Source organism: Brachyistius frenatus, unplaced genomic scaffold (assembly GCF_029030835.1).
Source record: "Brachyistius frenatus isolate BFR_SWC_R1_liver_20210118 unplaced genomic scaffold, ASM2903083v1 Contig_142, whole genome shotgun sequence".
Taxonomy (NCBI): Eukaryota; Metazoa; Chordata; class Actinopteri; family Embiotocidae; genus Brachyistius; species Brachyistius frenatus.
The window spans coordinates 87,335-103,535 of record NW_027210741.1 but is presented as its reverse complement, the minus strand read 5'-3'; the positions used below and the strand labels follow the sequence as shown (position 1 = coordinate 103,535).

General features: G+C 41.2%; 2 protein-coding genes and 1 long non-coding RNA gene across 3 annotated transcripts in view; 2 read left to right on the top strand and 1 right to left on the bottom strand.

Annotated features, from left to right (window-relative positions):
- The first annotated feature begins 190 nt into the window (after positions 1 to 190).
- Positions 191 to 7,494, top strand: LOC138630830 (importin subunit alpha-1-like). The gene is made up of 11 exons (XM_069715408.1): positions 191 to 199; positions 566 to 674; positions 797 to 937; positions 2,004 to 2,092; positions 3,140 to 3,408; positions 3,668 to 3,762; positions 4,321 to 4,584; positions 4,851 to 5,084; positions 5,281 to 5,463; positions 6,833 to 6,982; positions 7,364 to 7,494. The coding sequence occupies exons 2-11, from the start codon at positions 615 to 617 to the stop codon at positions 7,448 to 7,450; spliced, it is 1,572 nt and encodes a 523-aa protein (XP_069571509.1). The 5' UTR covers positions 191 to 199; positions 566 to 614; the 3' UTR covers positions 7,451 to 7,494.
- A 1,113-nt stretch (positions 7,495 to 8,607) lies between these two features.
- Positions 8,608 to 16,201, top strand: part of LOC138630794 (E3 ubiquitin-protein ligase SMURF2-like) — a 60,695-nt gene continuing 53,101 nt past the window's right edge. Inside the window, exon 1 of the mRNA XM_069715363.1 lies at positions 8,608 to 9,087. Within this exon, the coding sequence (XP_069571464.1) occupies positions 9,036 to 9,087 (52 nt within the window). The 5' untranslated portion in view covers positions 8,608 to 9,035. The remainder of the gene's footprint in view (positions 9,088 to 16,201) is intronic.
- Positions 11,145 to 11,408, bottom strand: LOC138630809 (uncharacterized). Its single transcript, XR_011311666.1, has 2 exons — positions 11,288 to 11,408; positions 11,145 to 11,203 (listed from the first exon to the last, which is right to left on the bottom strand). It is a non-coding gene; the product is annotated as an uncharacterized lncRNA (long non-coding RNA).

Here is a 16,201-nt window from a genome sequence, read left to right as displayed (position 1 = left end):
TACTGCCAGCGGTTGCCTTTGACAACGGCTTTCTTGTTTGATGCATTTTTTTTTCAACCGTGTGCAACGAGCCGGCGCTCATAGTCCAACGGACCAATCATAAAGCAGTAAAAAAAAAAAGGGGTTGTATAAATATGACGTCACGTCTGTTGTACAAAAAAAAAAAAAAAAAAAAAAAAAATTACAAGAAATCTGGACGGTAAGCACGTTGCTCATGATCTGTGGCCAAATATACATTTTAAAGAAATGTGTCGTTACATGAATTGTTTAGTTTCTTTTCTTTTGTTGCTTGTAGTTTGATTGTCTAATCTTTGTTCCCACGAATTTTCAGTGGGTTCGGTTTTTTTTTTTTTTTTTTTTTTTTTGGGGGGGGGGGTGGGCTTTGTACATTGGTTCCGTGTGCGTTGGGCCACATGGTGTTAGATAACCGGCTTGGCTTCGAGGCAGCCCTCCAGTGAGCTTAGCCGCCTGCCTGCTAACAAACTAACACAAAGTTAATGAAGGTGGTGGACGCAGCCGTTGGTGCGCTGTTTAACTGTGAGCTCGTCAAACTGCTTCAACACAGAAACGTCTTCAAGATCGGTGGAATCGATCGTCTCGCTCAACGGTCCGGAATGTCAGCTGACAGCGGAGCTCGACTCAACCAGTTCAAAAACAAAGGGAAAGATGCCAACGTAAGCTCCGCCACGAACAGCCGGCGTTAGAAAATTAATAGAGCGAGTTAATCCCGCTAAATGTTATCCCGTGTGTGTGTGTCTGGGTGTGTGGGTGTGTGTCTGGGTGTCGGCACCTTCAGGAGCTCAGGCGCAGGAGGGCGGAAGTCAACGTGGAGCTGCGAAAAGCAAAGAAAGATGATCAGATCCTGAAAAGGAGAAACGTCCAAAACCCTCTGGATGAGCCGACCTCTCCTCTTCAGGAGAAAGATCCCAACGCGCAGGTAGCCTGCAGCTAATCAAGCCTTCGTTCATCTCCAATGTCCCGTCCACACACTGGTGGAAAGTAATGAGGGACATTAGCACAGATACTGTACCTAAATATAATTTAGAGGTACAGTATGTACTTTATTTCAATATTTTCATTTGAGGCTACTTTCGACTCCACTACATTTATTTGAAAGCTTTATTTACAAGTTACTTTTCAGATAAATATTTTATACCTAAAATGTATGATCAGTTGCTATGTATGCATCGATATACATAAAGTCGACACTCCAACAGTGCCAAGTGTTAAAATTTGCTCCACCATGACATCATTAATATGCTGCTTATATTACTTGCCAATGAAGTAATATTCCAGTAATTCACATATGATAAATATAACTCTAAACTGGGGCATTTTGCATGATGAGTACTTGTGTTCTTTCCCCTAAGTAAGAATTTTAATGCAGGACCGGTAATTGTGATTGAGTATTTTTTTCATGGTTGTATTGCAACCTTTACTGAAGTAAAAGATCTGCATACTCTCTCCACCACTGCTTCCACAACACTGACTCTATTGTTTCGTCTGTGAGTGCAAACAGGATGGACCTGAAATAAATACAGCTGCTCTCTGTGTATTTTTCATGTTTGAAACATTTGGTTACATAATTTAATTGAGCTAAAATCGCTTTAGTGCCAATACTGTCTTCTCCCTGGAGAAACATTCTTATCCAACATGGACCTTACGGGCTGATTTTAAAAAGAGGTCAGCCTGCTCTGTTTGCACACAGTGGTCAAGGGTCAGTGAAAATCTTCAAGCAAACCATGTGTCTGACACATGACAACACTGTGAAAGGTGTTGGACTTGGTTTTAAAATAGGAGGCATCAGGTACAATACTCCTGATGACCAGGAAATATTAGGTTGTCAAGATTATTGTTTTTAACAATTGATCTGCTTTGCCCTGAACCTGTAACTCTGATCTAAACATATTCCAAGCGTGTTCCACTGAATGAAGAGGGTTATTTTTAATTGGTGTTTGACCCAGCTTTACAGGCTAGTAATCCTCTCTCGCTTCTGTTTTCAGCCTCCTCAGCACTGGTCTGTTGAGGAGATTGTTGGAGGTGTAAACAGCCAGATTATAGATCATCAGCTGCAGGCAACACAGGCTGCCAGGTAAAAGTATTCAGAATAGTAGTTTAACTGAAGGGTTTCAGTTTCTTTATGTTAAAAAAACAACCATATACATACACACACACACACACACACCTACACTTACTGTGGGATTTCATGCTTCCACACAAACCAGGCAACCAACAACTTGGTGTCCGTAACTTGTTCAAATTCTCTTAAGGGTTCAAACATATTCTTAAGGGGTCATTCAGCATTTTTCTCTTGAGTAGAAAAAGAGCACTTCTGTTTCCAAATCTGTTAAAATGTCATTATGTCATTTGTGATGCACAATAATATCGTCACGTCATGGCTTGATTAAGGATTTAAAATGAAATATTGGGATCGTCCCAAAATGAATGTTTTATAATTTAATTCAATTTAATGTGATCATGACTTATTGCTCAATGACTTGACTAAATCCTCCCTGCCTGGTGTGAGGGTGCAACATGAAGTCATCACCTCTCTTGCATTGAGTCAGAAAAAGAGTGCACCATTAGGTATACAGTGTGTAGGGTTTTTAAAGTGTCTGATGTTATTTGCAATGATTGTCTCAGGGAAAGCATTGTCAAAACCTGTTTAACCTGAACAAATCTTGCAGTTTTGATAGAAATACATTGTCACATAAAAATAGATATGGCATGTTTTACATAACCTAGCCTGTTTTTTTTTATTAATTTTTTTTTTTTTTTACAATTTTGGCCAGTGAACTTGTACATTTTGAAAAGCATTGTATTTTATATATGCATCTGCTAATTGAGTATCACAATAAGAGTAGGCACAATAATATATTAAGAGACTTTATATTCCCGGCTATTAGGTGGGAACAAATATTTGCACATGTCGGTTTTGGTAATGGCCAAAATATTTGAAAAATATTTGCATTTTGGATATTGGCAAACAAATCTAATACCCTACCTCCCTAGATATCACCTGTATTGCTTTTGAGGTAGTTATTAATGATATTTAACAGTGTTGCAGCTTTCCTTGCCTTTTCCTTGAAGGTCCTTTGCTTTCACTAACTAGCCAGCTGTGTTTTTCCCTGATGTACAGAAAGCTCCTCTCCAGAGAAAAGCACCCACCGATCAACAGCATAATCGCTGCCGGTCTCATCCCGAGGTTCGTTAGTTTTCTGGCTCTGTCTGAATGCCCTCCCATCCAATTTGAGGCCGCTTGGGCCCTGACTAACATCGCCTCAGGTACCTCCGACCAGACCACTGTCGTAGTAGACGGAGGGGCCATTCCAGCCTTCATCAGCCTGGTGATGTCACCCCACCAGCACATCAGCGAGCAGGCCATATGGGCCCTGGGTAACATTGCAGGTACCGTGGGCTTGTTTTCCTGCTTTGTCTCCGTGACTACATTCTGCACCGTTATATTGTTTAGTGTTTTGAGATGTCAGAATCTGCTGTAGATTATTGTGTACAATTATTCTTCCTTTGTTCGGTCTGAAATTTTTGTTGGCCTGGGACATTGAGGGCTTTTATTTGCATTTTTCATGTTAACCACATACAGTAACCTACAGTAATTTTAATTTATTTGCTAGAGATGACTGTAAATTTCTTTGCCTCCTAAATTTAGGTGATGGATCCAATTACAGAGATCTGGTGATTAAACACGGTGGTCTCCAGCCACTCTTGGCCCTGCTGGCCTCCCCTGACCTGTCTGTGTTTCCTGTGAGTGTCCATCAAGTAATACTACGGTGCTGGCTTTAACAGAAACGTTATTTTGCATGGCATGCTGGCATGAGGTGTGACTGCTGTTCATACCTCGCATCAAAATGACAAAACATAACTGGTGTAGGCAAATCAGCTGCACTGAGCTCTTATTTACTGAGCTCTTATTTACATATATACGGAATTTCCCCACTGTGGGATTAATAAAGTCAATCTTATCTTATTTTTTTTAAAAGCTGTTATCCACAATGCACAAAGAGCACCGGAGCTGCCTTTCTAACATTTGTACTGAACATTTTTATTAAATTGCATCTGTTTCTAAAAATTCATTATTAAAAGTTTTGGTGTTGTGTTGTTACACATCGTGATACTCTGAGGTTATTTTGTTTTGAGGGACTAATGCTGAAAACTGAACTTCTTCTGTTTGGAGAGGCTTTCTTTTTGAGAACTCTTTGAATAAATAAGTCTTGTCACTGTGTACTGCATATTGCTGTGACAGCTATTACGTTATGACTCATTGTTCTAAAACAACACATGACTCTCCACTCACTGTACCAGTCTGGCTATCTGCGCAACGTCACCTGGACGCTTTCCAACCTGTGCCGGAACAAGAACCCAGACCCTCCTTTGGCGGCGGTGCAGCAGCTGCTTCCGGCCCTGATGCGCCTCCTGCACCACAACGACTGGGAAGCCCTGGCTGACACCTGCTGGGCTGTGTCCTATCTGACCGACGGCTCCAATGAGAGGATAGAGGTGGTGGTGCAAGCTGGCTTGGTGCCCCGTCTAGTACAGCTTCTCGCTTGCGGGGAGCTCCCCATTGTGGTATGTATTGTTAAATGTATTAAAGTCAAATTGTGACATTTGAAAGTTCGGATAGACCACTGTCTACAATGCCAGTATTCTTTTAGTATGTTACTAATTATTCTTGCCATCATGACAGAGTTTGATGAAAGTCTTTGTGCCCTTAAATGTAATTGCTTGAAACATCACATCTGTTAATATTCTGCCAGACATGTCAAAAATGTATCTGATATAATTTCTAGATCATGAGTACTTCAAATAATTGACTTCTTCCCTTCACCTCCCAGACTCCAGCCCTGAGATCTCTTGGCAACATTGTGACTGGGACAGATGAGCAGACCCAGTGTGTGCTGAATGCAGGTGCCCTGGTAATGCTCCCCTCCCTGCTGTGCCACCACAAGCACAACATCCAGAAAGAAGCAGCCTGGACAGTGTCCAACATCACTGCCGGCAAGGACAACCAGATTCAGGAAGTTATCAATGCCGGCCTGATTCCCATCCTGGTGGAGATTCTCCAGCAGGTCAGAGCACAGGAACAGATAGAAATATAAAGCAGACCTATTGGCGTAAATCATACTGGGTGAATTTTAATTAAATTTTCTCATTTTCTAAGGCATTTATTTTAAACATCTCATGCTCATGTTTTGTCTATTAATGGAGGCTCCTTTAGAACCTCTCCAGTATTTCTACTGTACTACTGATGTGTTTTCTGTTTAGGGTGACTACAAGACCCAGAAGGAGGCAGTGTGGGCTGTCACCAATTACACCAGTGGTGGATCAATGGATCAGGTATCCTACCTGGTCAAGTGCAACGTGCTAGAGCCTCTGCTGAAACTACTGACAGTCAAAGACAGCAAGTTGATCCTGGTCATCCTGGATGCAGTCTGCAATATTTTACAGGTATATAAAAAAGAAATACTTTTTTTTTTTTTTTTTTACACAGAACCCTTTGAGAAAATACCTTTGGAAATGGGGAAGGAACCTAAAATAGTTGGCAGATGATTGGATGAACCATCTGTCTATCATGTCTGTGTTGGGCTAACTTTAGCCAATCAGCTCAACAAACCATTTCACATTGTAGGAGAGCGGCAATGAGGAAACAAAAACAGCGAGGCACATTCTGAGGATAGTTAATTAGCAATTTGGATAGAGACCATTCTTGCCGTCTCCAGTTCTGATGCAATTCATGCCATAGCAGCATCTAACCTCTTCCGGAGGCCTCGTCGTAGGTTCTCACTGTCAAACCTGAACACCACCTGTAGCTGCCAGTACTCCTCGGACGCTGATTGGTCCAAACCACTGTGGTGAAGTGAAAAGTGCCTAACTTGAAGCCTGACAAGATGATTTTGTAATCTCGCATATCCAGCTGCCTCGCAAGGTAAAGCTTTTAACTGCAGGGCAATGAAAATGCTACAGTTAACAACCTGGGCAATGTGTTGAATTGGTTTTAACCCCAACTCATCTGACATTACAAGTGTCCTCAGAGGGTTGTTGTAGACTTTATCAATTCCTCTTGGTGTATTATAAAAACCAATATACAGACAATTTATTTTCGAGAGTTCATGGAGAACATCATACAGTATTTACATTGCAGTAATGCAGTAAAAGTAGATTTATATCTAAATTGTGATCACATCAGCACATCTTGTATATTCTACTGTGGTATCTAGATATCTGATCGCACGCATGATGAGAAATGAGTGACTTGATGTGCGAAGCTGAAAAAGCTGGTTATGAAACACATCTTTTCTATTCAGAAAAGTCTATAATCTTTATCTAGAAATAGTAATTGGAGATTTGGTGTGCAGTAATACTTGAACCTCTATTTGAAGTAAATTGGAAAATACACGCAAAAACTAGTAGGGTGGGTTTTTAAAAGACAACTACCGAAAACTACAGTTGTGGCAATTTCAGGAAAGGCACTTAACTTCTAACTATTTGTGGGGATCCAGCCATGTGTGCAGGCCTGAAGGCTAATAATGGACTATTACCTACAACTTGAAGAATCTTAAGTATTTGAATAGACATTAGCCTTTGAATTTACCTTTCACACACTTCTGCCAACAGACATTTGTTTTTAGTTCCTGGAAAAACATAGATGAACACTAAACATATCTGAGATTAAGAAACATGGAGATTTACAGAATTGGATCTCAGTGATGTTACAGAGTGATTTTTGACTGTCACAGATTAAAACCGATTACAGTTGCAGGTTAAACTCTTATGTGAGGGAACTGTGGGTCTAAGATGGTTTTTCCTTTCTTCACAGATGGCAGCCAAAACTGGTGAGACCGAGAAACTGTGCCTAATGATCGAGGAGTTGGGTGGTTTGGACAAGATCGAGGCACTGCAGGCCCATGGCAATGATGCTGTCTACAAGTCATCTCTCAACATTATAGACACATTCTTCTCTGAAGAGGTAAATGTTGTTCTAAACTATGCTCAGTCAATTCAGGTTGACACTGGTGGAATCCAGTGAAGTTGAAAACACATTTCAAGAATAATTAAAGCAAACAAGACATTACCATAACCTGAAGTGCTGCAGCACAGAGCCTGAATACTTTCAAATTCAGTTTAGTTTTTAATAAATGTACCTTCCTTATGGGTTATTGAGTGCAGATTGACTGCAAACAATTTGCCAATAATATTAACCATTTCACAAAATTCCCTTTGTTGGCTCAGGAGAATATGTTTTAATTTTTTGTGTGTTTTGAGGATGGTCTTATGACCATCCTCAAAACATGCCACAACTTGATTTATCCTCTAAGGCTTCTGTCCTCGTGGCCCTCTTGTCTTTCAGAATGAAGATGAGTCTGTGGTTCCTGAGGCCGGCGCAGACTGCTTCGCCTTCCAGATCGCTGAGGACCAGAGCACTTTCCAGTTTTAACATGTCTAGTTTCTTCTTTGTAACATAAAACAAAAACAGTCTTACCATGTGGGTTTTTTTTTTTTGCAATTTTTTTTTTTAGACATTTAAACTTTGTACATAACAGTACAAAGACAAAATATCCCTGTTTTGAAAAAAATATTTGTAAATAAATTTTATTCATTTGTAAGTATTTTTCCTTAATGGTTATTCAGAATCAGCTTCATTGGCCAGGTATGTTTACACATACAAGGAATTTGACTCTGGTTGTAACTTGTTCTCTCAGTGTGCAAAAAAAACTAAAACAGACAGACATAAATAGACATAGAAATAGACAGAAAAGCAGGCTACGAACAGAGAAACACGCTAGGATTGATCAATGAATGTGAAGGAGGTGAGAACAGACGGTTCTTGGTGAGAAGTAGGCAATGCAATTCTGTTTCCTTATCACCACTAGATGACACTGTGCTCATTCTCTGTCGGGAGCCTGAATGCTATAAAGACCCTGTTGTGTCTATAGTATTGTAAACGATTTTATGAATGAAATTTGTGTTTAAATGCCTTCACAGTATATTAAGCTATACTGTATGGCTGTATGGTGACCCATGAGGGTGCAGGAAGGACCAGAACCAGACCCAGAGACTCACTGGAGACCTGCATTTATACAGGATCCATCCTTAGGAAAACCCTTATCATGTTTATTGGTTTATGCAGGAGGCATTGGGTGTATAATGATCAAATGTTAATAAGTTATTGTTTTTTTTAAAGTGATTGAGACCAAATTTTTTTATCTAGCATGTATACCAGATACATTACATTTGAGGCGGTCATCTTTTTCTTTTAACACTGGGTTGATGAACCCACATAGCTTCGATATTAATGTGTGCTTTTACCCAGGGCCTAATATATTAATTAGTATTAACCTGGTAGGGGGTTCTCAGTACTACTGCAATACTCTGTCTCAACTGAACTGCGCCAAACTCTCTCGATATAGACATGAAAATAAAAATTTAAAAACAAAAACAAATTCAAAAAGAAAAGTATTTCAAGCGCCGGTGGGGAAATAGTTGGCATCAAATAAACGCGTCGTTTTAATTGTAAGTTTATTTTGAAGGGTCGTACCGGATATGCTGCCGTGTCCTCCCTCCCTCCCTCCTTCCCTCCCGCCTCGCTGCCTCGCAGCAGCAGCAGCAGCTCCTCACCAGCTCGGTCCTCAACCATCATCGCGTCCAACTTCACTTCAAGCAGCCGCCCGTCCGGACGCGAAGACGCTTGATTTGCGATCGGTCCTCGTGGCACGCGGCATGGTTGTCTCCCGGGACCGTCGTCATTTCTCTTCCCTGCAGAAAAGGTGTCCGCGTGGAGCGCGTCGCCCCAGCGGTGCGGTCATCAGCCCGCTGGTGTCGCCTGCGCGGTCGGCGTGATTTGCTATGGTGATACTACAAGCTAACCCCGAGCTAGCGGCGGGATTTGTTTTGGGAGAAACCTGTTTGATAAACTCACACGTGAATTAAGAACACTTTGGGTTTTTGTTGTTGTTGTTGGGTTTTTTTGGGTTTTTTTTTTTTTTTTGGTCGATTTTCATCAAGCTGGAACGCGAAGGGGGATGTCTAACCAAGGAGTGAGGAGAAACGGCCCGGTGAAGCTGCGGTTGACAGGTAAGTGAATTTAAAGCCCACCTCCACCTCCTCCACCTTCTCCACCTCCCGCACCGCTCCGGAGACGTTAGCAAAGCTAGCCGTAGCTAGCCGAAGCATGCTAAATAACGTCTGCTGATTGTGGAGCCGGACACCGTGTGTCCCGAGTGATGCGAAGACTTTCAGCTCATCTTCTATCTTATGTCTATTTTTTTTTTTTGGTTTGTTTTTGTTTTTGTTCCTCTCGGTGAATTAATATCTTTTTTTAAATTGACCACAAACGCCCCGAGCGACACCGAGAGAGGCAAAGTGAATGAGCCTCGGTTGTTAGCAGCCATTAGCAATGACAACAGCGTTGTAAATGTTGTGTTAACGTAGCAGGCTGACGTCACTGACGAGTCCCATCATCTTTTAATGTTGTGATATGTAGTTATTATTATTATTATTATTATTTTTTATCTGCAATTAAGCTTTGCTACATTTTATGACTTGGCTTTAGGACACTCACGTTTTGAGGCACTTTCAGCAGGTTCAAATCTGAGAGCTTCTTCATATGCCACAATAATATATGAAATTATATAAATCATATCACAAATGATTCCCAATGTCACTGATTTATTTTGAGGAAAAGCAGGAGATAGACACTAATATACTATGTGGTGTGCTACAATATGCCTGTTTATTAATAACATGTATTAAACTAAGCAGACATTTTCTGGTTTGCCTGGAAGAGCTGTGTCGTTGTTTTACTAGGAGGGAGGTAGCCTCGTTGGGTTTTTATCTTTAGCCTGCATCTCTAATAATAACTTAATTTTTTTAGAGCACTTTCAAAAAACAAAGCGCTTAACAGTAATACAAATAAAAATAAAAATCCAAATCGTAGAATTTAACAAGGTGGAATAAAATATATAGACACAGGCGAATATTAACAATTAAGACGAGCTATTCGATAAAAGTGAGTCTCAAGAAGATATTTAAAAGAGGACATAGTTTGCCTGCTTGAAAGATCAACAGCGAAGGCTTCAGTAACAAGTCAGGGTTGTGGCCCCAATTGTTGGGCCCAGCTGGAGGATCTCGGGCTGCAATCAGGTGCAGGCTCATAGTGGTTAAACAGCTCACAGCTGACCATTCAAGGCTTTATTAAGCACAAGTAGTAAGATCCTAAAATCAGCTCTGAAACTCACCAGAGAAGAGTTTGTAAGAATTAAAAGCCTCGGAGCAGTATTTTGTATCGACTGTACGGTTTTCAGCCGGAATCAGATTTCCAACTCTTCATCGGCATCTTTTTTTTTTTTTTTTATCAGCAACCGTATATCACTCAAATGATAAGTTTGTTGTCGTTCACTGACGACCGCTCAGCTCACGGAGAGTACGTAGTAACATCATTGTGATGGGATATGTGTTTACTACTACTCGGTTGCCTTTCCTGCTCGCATGTCCTGGGTCTTTTTCCCCTCCATATGGGGAATGGTTTTAAATGGGCTGCAGTGGTCTTCAGACGGAATCCCAGGAATGTGAAACCTCAGAGAGCGTCTTTCCCGACCAGAGACACATTTCTCTGTCTGTCCTTCACCAGAGGGAGGACAGTGCTTGTGTGGGGTTCATATGATAAATATGAGGGCCAGAATTTGCGCACACAGTCACCATCGGTGATGCAAAGTCTTCATTTAGTCTTGTGCATTTATGGCATGCTTTACACGTGTGTTTAGTTGTGGCCACATTTGATTTATGCGTCTGAGACGGTGAACATTTTGACCAAACATTGCATTGTGCATACCAGTCCAGTTTTACTCTGTCTGCTCTGCGGTCTCATAGTTAGCATGTTTTTTTTTTTTTGTCTGTTGGAGAGAATTGGCTAAACAAGCTTGAATCCTTAGGAAATTGAGGGATTTGAAAGAATTGTTCCGCTTGATAACCGTTTGTTTATTTATTATCAAATCTCATTGGGTTTTGTCCTCAATTTCTGCATCTTAACTTTCATGCACGCCCCCAGCAACAGATAGAGTCAACATTTGTATTTGAAATCAGATTCAATCAAAAAGATTTACAGATGTTGCTGAGTGTTTTTAAAAAAAAAATTTAAAGATCTGTTTAAATGTGTCTGTTACGTGATGTTTTCAGCCTCATATGTCTCTCACTCTTTATTCTGTTTATTCTAAAAAAAAAAAATAAAAAAAAATTTCCCCTCGGGGATTAATAAAGTATATACCTACCTACCTACCTACCCATTCCAGCTCGCCACCATGTGTTCTGAGCCAATGAAATCACAGTAAAACAATTGCTTTCCATTAAACAGTGCCTTCCAATAAATATCCAGTTACATAATGATGAATTTCCATGTAAATCTTTTTTTCTGTCTCGCTTGTACCTGTTTATTAATATAGCCACAGGTCTTTTCATTGCCACAATTGATTGCACAATCAATTCTATTCATTAGTAACAGGCTGTGCTGTCACTGACGACGCTTACATCTGTTTCAAACTGGGGAAAGTTACCCCTGCAGAGGCTCTCACGTTGTGTCTTTTAGTTCTGCTACTTTGGCCACAAGTTGTAATTCTTCACTGATGTAAGTTTTATTTGAAAAGCATAAATAACAGCATTGATGCAAACTGAGGGTAGTTGTGCTCCTCACAGAAAATGTAACTAGTTCTGATTTTGAAATTCTCCTCTACAAATGTCAAGCTTTTTCTAGATGAGTCAGTGGCAGCTGAATTTGAAATGTGTTGTTTCAGCAGTAGTTTAGAATTTGCCCATTTTTTTGAAATTGTGTAGGGTGTGTCTACACATTGCAGGATTCAGGAGTTTGACCGGATTCATCCCTACTTTAGTCATCCTTCACTGCATTTAAAAAAAAAATAAAAAAAATCAACAACCTGGTTTGAGTTTGCTGGTGGGTGGTGTGTCATCATGTCCCCACAGCGCTCGCTGCCAAGCCTGTAAAAGACAGCACTCTTGGATATTTCTAACACTGCAGGGAGCAGACACTGGTGTAGTCCTTCACCTCACCCCCTGTCTCCTGCACAGTGTGTGACTTACTGAAAATGAGCAAGAACAGGGTGTTTTCCCTCAGTCTCCTTCCCTGGATGGAAGCTGGCGTCTCCTGAAGGTGAATGACATGATAGGACCAGGGAGATGAATCCATCTCTCACCTCCCTCCCCCCCCCCCCTTTCAAATATGGCCTCTTGGCTGCTGTGAGGAAGGGGAGTCTGTCTACGTGATCCATTTCCTCCATTAGCCTCCAGTTGGCATGCAGCGAGCAGGGAACGACTGGAAGAATCATCTCTGGATTCCTCCTGTTCTGTGAGAGCGTGTAACACTCAGGCAAGCAAGGAAAACCCGCATGTATATTTTTCATCCACTGTCATACTTTGTGTGTTCATGTCTGCCTCGTTTGAACATTTGGGGAAGCTGGTGCTGGTGCTAGTGTGTGTGTGTGTGTGTGTGTGTGTGTGTGTGTGTGTGTGTGTGTGTGTGTGTGTGTGTGTGTGTGTGTGTGTGTGTGTGTGTGTGTGTGTGTGTGTGTGTGTGTGTGTGTGTGTGTTGAAGAGGGAAAAGCCAGGAAGCTGGTGATTAAGATAAAGATCCAGCCTTAGTTCCAGGCCCAGCATTACTGCCAGAGCACAGACCATTTCTGGGAAATATTCAGAGACCACTGTCTCAGCATTCACTGTCAGCATCTGTGTGTCAGCTTGCTTGTATGTGCACATGCAATATCTGTGTTCTCGAAACAGAAGGCCAACACACGTTTGCACATGCACGCAGAGGCACTCTTCTCTCCAGAATTGAGCTTCCACAGGATGTGCTGTGAGCACGCGATGCTGCGCTAAATTAGGCGTGTCGGCTTCCTAAAATATTAGGAATGAGTGTTACTCAGAGAGTGCACCATAGTGACAGTGAGAAACCCACAGGCGTTGTCAAATTATGATATCCATATGGTTTTGCTAAGATACAATTTCATTATGGATAAGCTATTCTCATATTAGACTGTTGGAAGAATTAATAAAGAATTAAAAGGAGAGATATGGTAATCTTGTTAAATAGCAGATATTCATTGGCTTGAATGAGTGAAGCAGCCTGAAATGGGAGAAAATCAAATTATTAGGGAATATTTCTCTGTGTTTGCCTGAATCTCAGAGGTGGGGTAAAACACGTATTTCTTCATATTTAGTCCGCAATTTCACATTTTAAAAGCAGTCTTATTATCATACGTGACTCATTTGTCCATGGATTAGCTTGGCAGTATCATTTCTGCTCGTCAGTGTGGCTGCTCTCTCCGTATAGCTTGGATGAAGCTGATTAGATAGTGGCTGTCACATTTAATCATCGCATTGTTGGATGTTGGTTGTGTGGGTGCTTGAACGATGCATGTACTGGTGGTGTAATTTATTTCATTGCATCTCAATTGTTTCATTTTTCTTTTCTCTGAAAACAGCAGTTCTGACAGTTGAAATGTGGACCAGAGTTAATGATTATGATTCATCAGCACACAATAGGTGTGAGTCATACAGTGACGTGTTTGGTGTGTTGCTCTCGGGTTTATGTATCCCTGGCACCAGCCTAATTTAGGAACAAGCAGTGCTCTGGCAGAAAGTGCAGTTTGACCCAGTTATGAAACGATTATTAGGCAGTGCTTAACATTTCTGATACTTGTAATGACCTCAAAGATACTGGGCTGATCTTTAGATTTCCACTGATTTGATCTGAATATGTGCGACTCTACTGACATCAACAGACATAGATGGGGTGAAAGTGTTTGCCTTGACAACATTTGCAACAACAACATTGATGACTAACTGGTGCATGTCCTATATAAGGTTGCTCATAAACCTGAACTGCCCAAGCATTCAGATAAGTAAGCTTTTGCTGGTCTGAATGAACCACCATATATCTCCACCCTCCGCCCTTGTGAAAAGGCAGTGTTTTGTTTGTGTCTGGAGGTCAGTGGGCAACTTGTGTTAGGAGTGCTTGTGCCGTCTGTCTTACCCAGCATGCACTAAAATATAATATGCTCAAGCCTACCTGCTCATTTCCATACTGCTTACCTCCGGCTTTTCTTCTGTCTGGAATCAGACACCTCGTTTTACTTGGCTCCTTGTTTTAACTTTCTCTGAGTGTGGAAGAGTTGGTTTCTCTTTTTCTTAGTAATTTGAAGTGTGTGTGTGTGAGAGCACATTTTTGCTTGCTGGTGTCTCTGTGTCTTTATGTGCTTCAGCTCAAATATTTATCACTGGATCTGCAGGACAGGAGAGCAGCTTATATGTGCAGCCTGCTGTCAATCCTCCTGTCGTCATCACTCCTTCCATCAGCTCCTGCCATCTTGACACTTTTCTCCTCTGGTAACACATTTGAAGTCCTCTCTTATTCTTTTTCCCCACCAACAGCCTCTCCTATGACTGACTACTCATGTTCCTGTTTTCATGATGCCATGTGTGGGCTAATCCAAAAATGGGCAATGAGGTGGTGTGTGGATGGAGCAGAGGTGGGCTGAATGAAGCCTGGGAACTGAAACCTGCGCCACGGAGAGTCACTGGTTGTGTTCCAGATGGCGTACTTCCCTTTTCACGCTAAGATATAGGACTCTTAAATGTGAAGTACTTGAATTTGGACAGGGAAGTGTTGTCTCAAATCGCACATTGCAGTTCCACACTTAGCAAAACTAACCGTTACAAATGAATACATCACCCGCCAACATATCTGCCAGCTTTAATTATTTCACCCAGAAATGAATGAGTTTTTATTATGGTTGGGCATTTCAAGCAAAACTAATGTTCAAAATTCTCAACTATTCGATTAAAAATCTAATATTGACCCAGTTTTTATGCCCGTTGTTTAGCACACAAAAGAAACACGTCATTTTGACTGAATCATCTGGGCACTTTTCGTGCACTGCATGTTTCCATATTTGTCAATCTGTGCACACTTATGACCTCAGAATAGTGAGCGTTAGTACATAAATACGCCATTTGGCTTCCGTCTGTATGTCTGGCTGTGGCTGACAGTCCATCGCTGAAACCTGCAGGCAGCTAGTCAACTGTCACAGTAACCACCTGTCACTCAACTAGAGCCCACCCTTAATTATGTGCAACTTTAGGCCTAATACAATTTAAACGGGGGTGCTATATAGAAATCCCCAGACTCAATGGGCCATCCAAGGAACGGCAGTGTTTGGTACCTGGCATTGGATTCATTTTTCAGCCTTTGGGGTTTCTGCTTGTTTGTCACCACGCTTGAAGTGCAAAGAAAAAGTGATAGATGGATGCAATCAGTAGGGGCATATGTGTATGCTGAAGAACCTCAAAAATGCAAACATTGAGTTATTAAAATGTAAGTAGATGTTTGAAATCTTATTAAATTCAAAGACCGTTAATCTCAAATAAGAGAACTGGACAATAATAAACCAATTTATTGAATATGCCTTGTAATATAATGAATTTGTTGCAGTCTAATTATAAAAAATATTTATGATATTGAAGTATGTGACTGTCCTACACCAGTTAAAACAGAAGTGAGAGCTCTAGTTTAAGAAAGACTCCTGTGTGGACAATATGCTTATTTGTGAATCTCTAGCTCTGGGCATCTGAAGCAGAAGGTAGTGCTCCTAAAGTGTGAACTAGTCTTAGGTTATGTAATGCATAAGGGCATTGGTGTAAACTGCACCGTCTGTGGCAGGAATAATTAGTTTAGTCAATGACCCTTGTTTTCTTTGCAACGAATAACTCAGTTGAACCAGTTGGCTGTGAGTACTGTGCTAATTTATGCCGTCAGCATTGTCGATAAGTCTATCGTGATCAAGAAAGAGATGATGCTGCTGTACTGTATGTGTCTGAAACTGTGTGTGTCTGCTTTATCTTGCCTCGAGCGTCTAGGGTCACTGTGTTGTGGTTATTGTTTGTAGTGCGGCACCGAGCTCTCTACCCAAACTTCCTCCTGCTCTGTTTAGTCTACATCACTAGCGTGTACTTCAATTGACCGCACACACTACACTGTTCCGTAAACTCACTTAGTGCACACATGGCCCTCCTCATCCTATGGAAATGTTTATATAAACTCTATTATGCAGCTGTTCCAGCTGTATCTGTCGTTTGTTTTTAGCAGTTCATGTTAAAGGAAATATAGGAGACAACCGATTTCTAC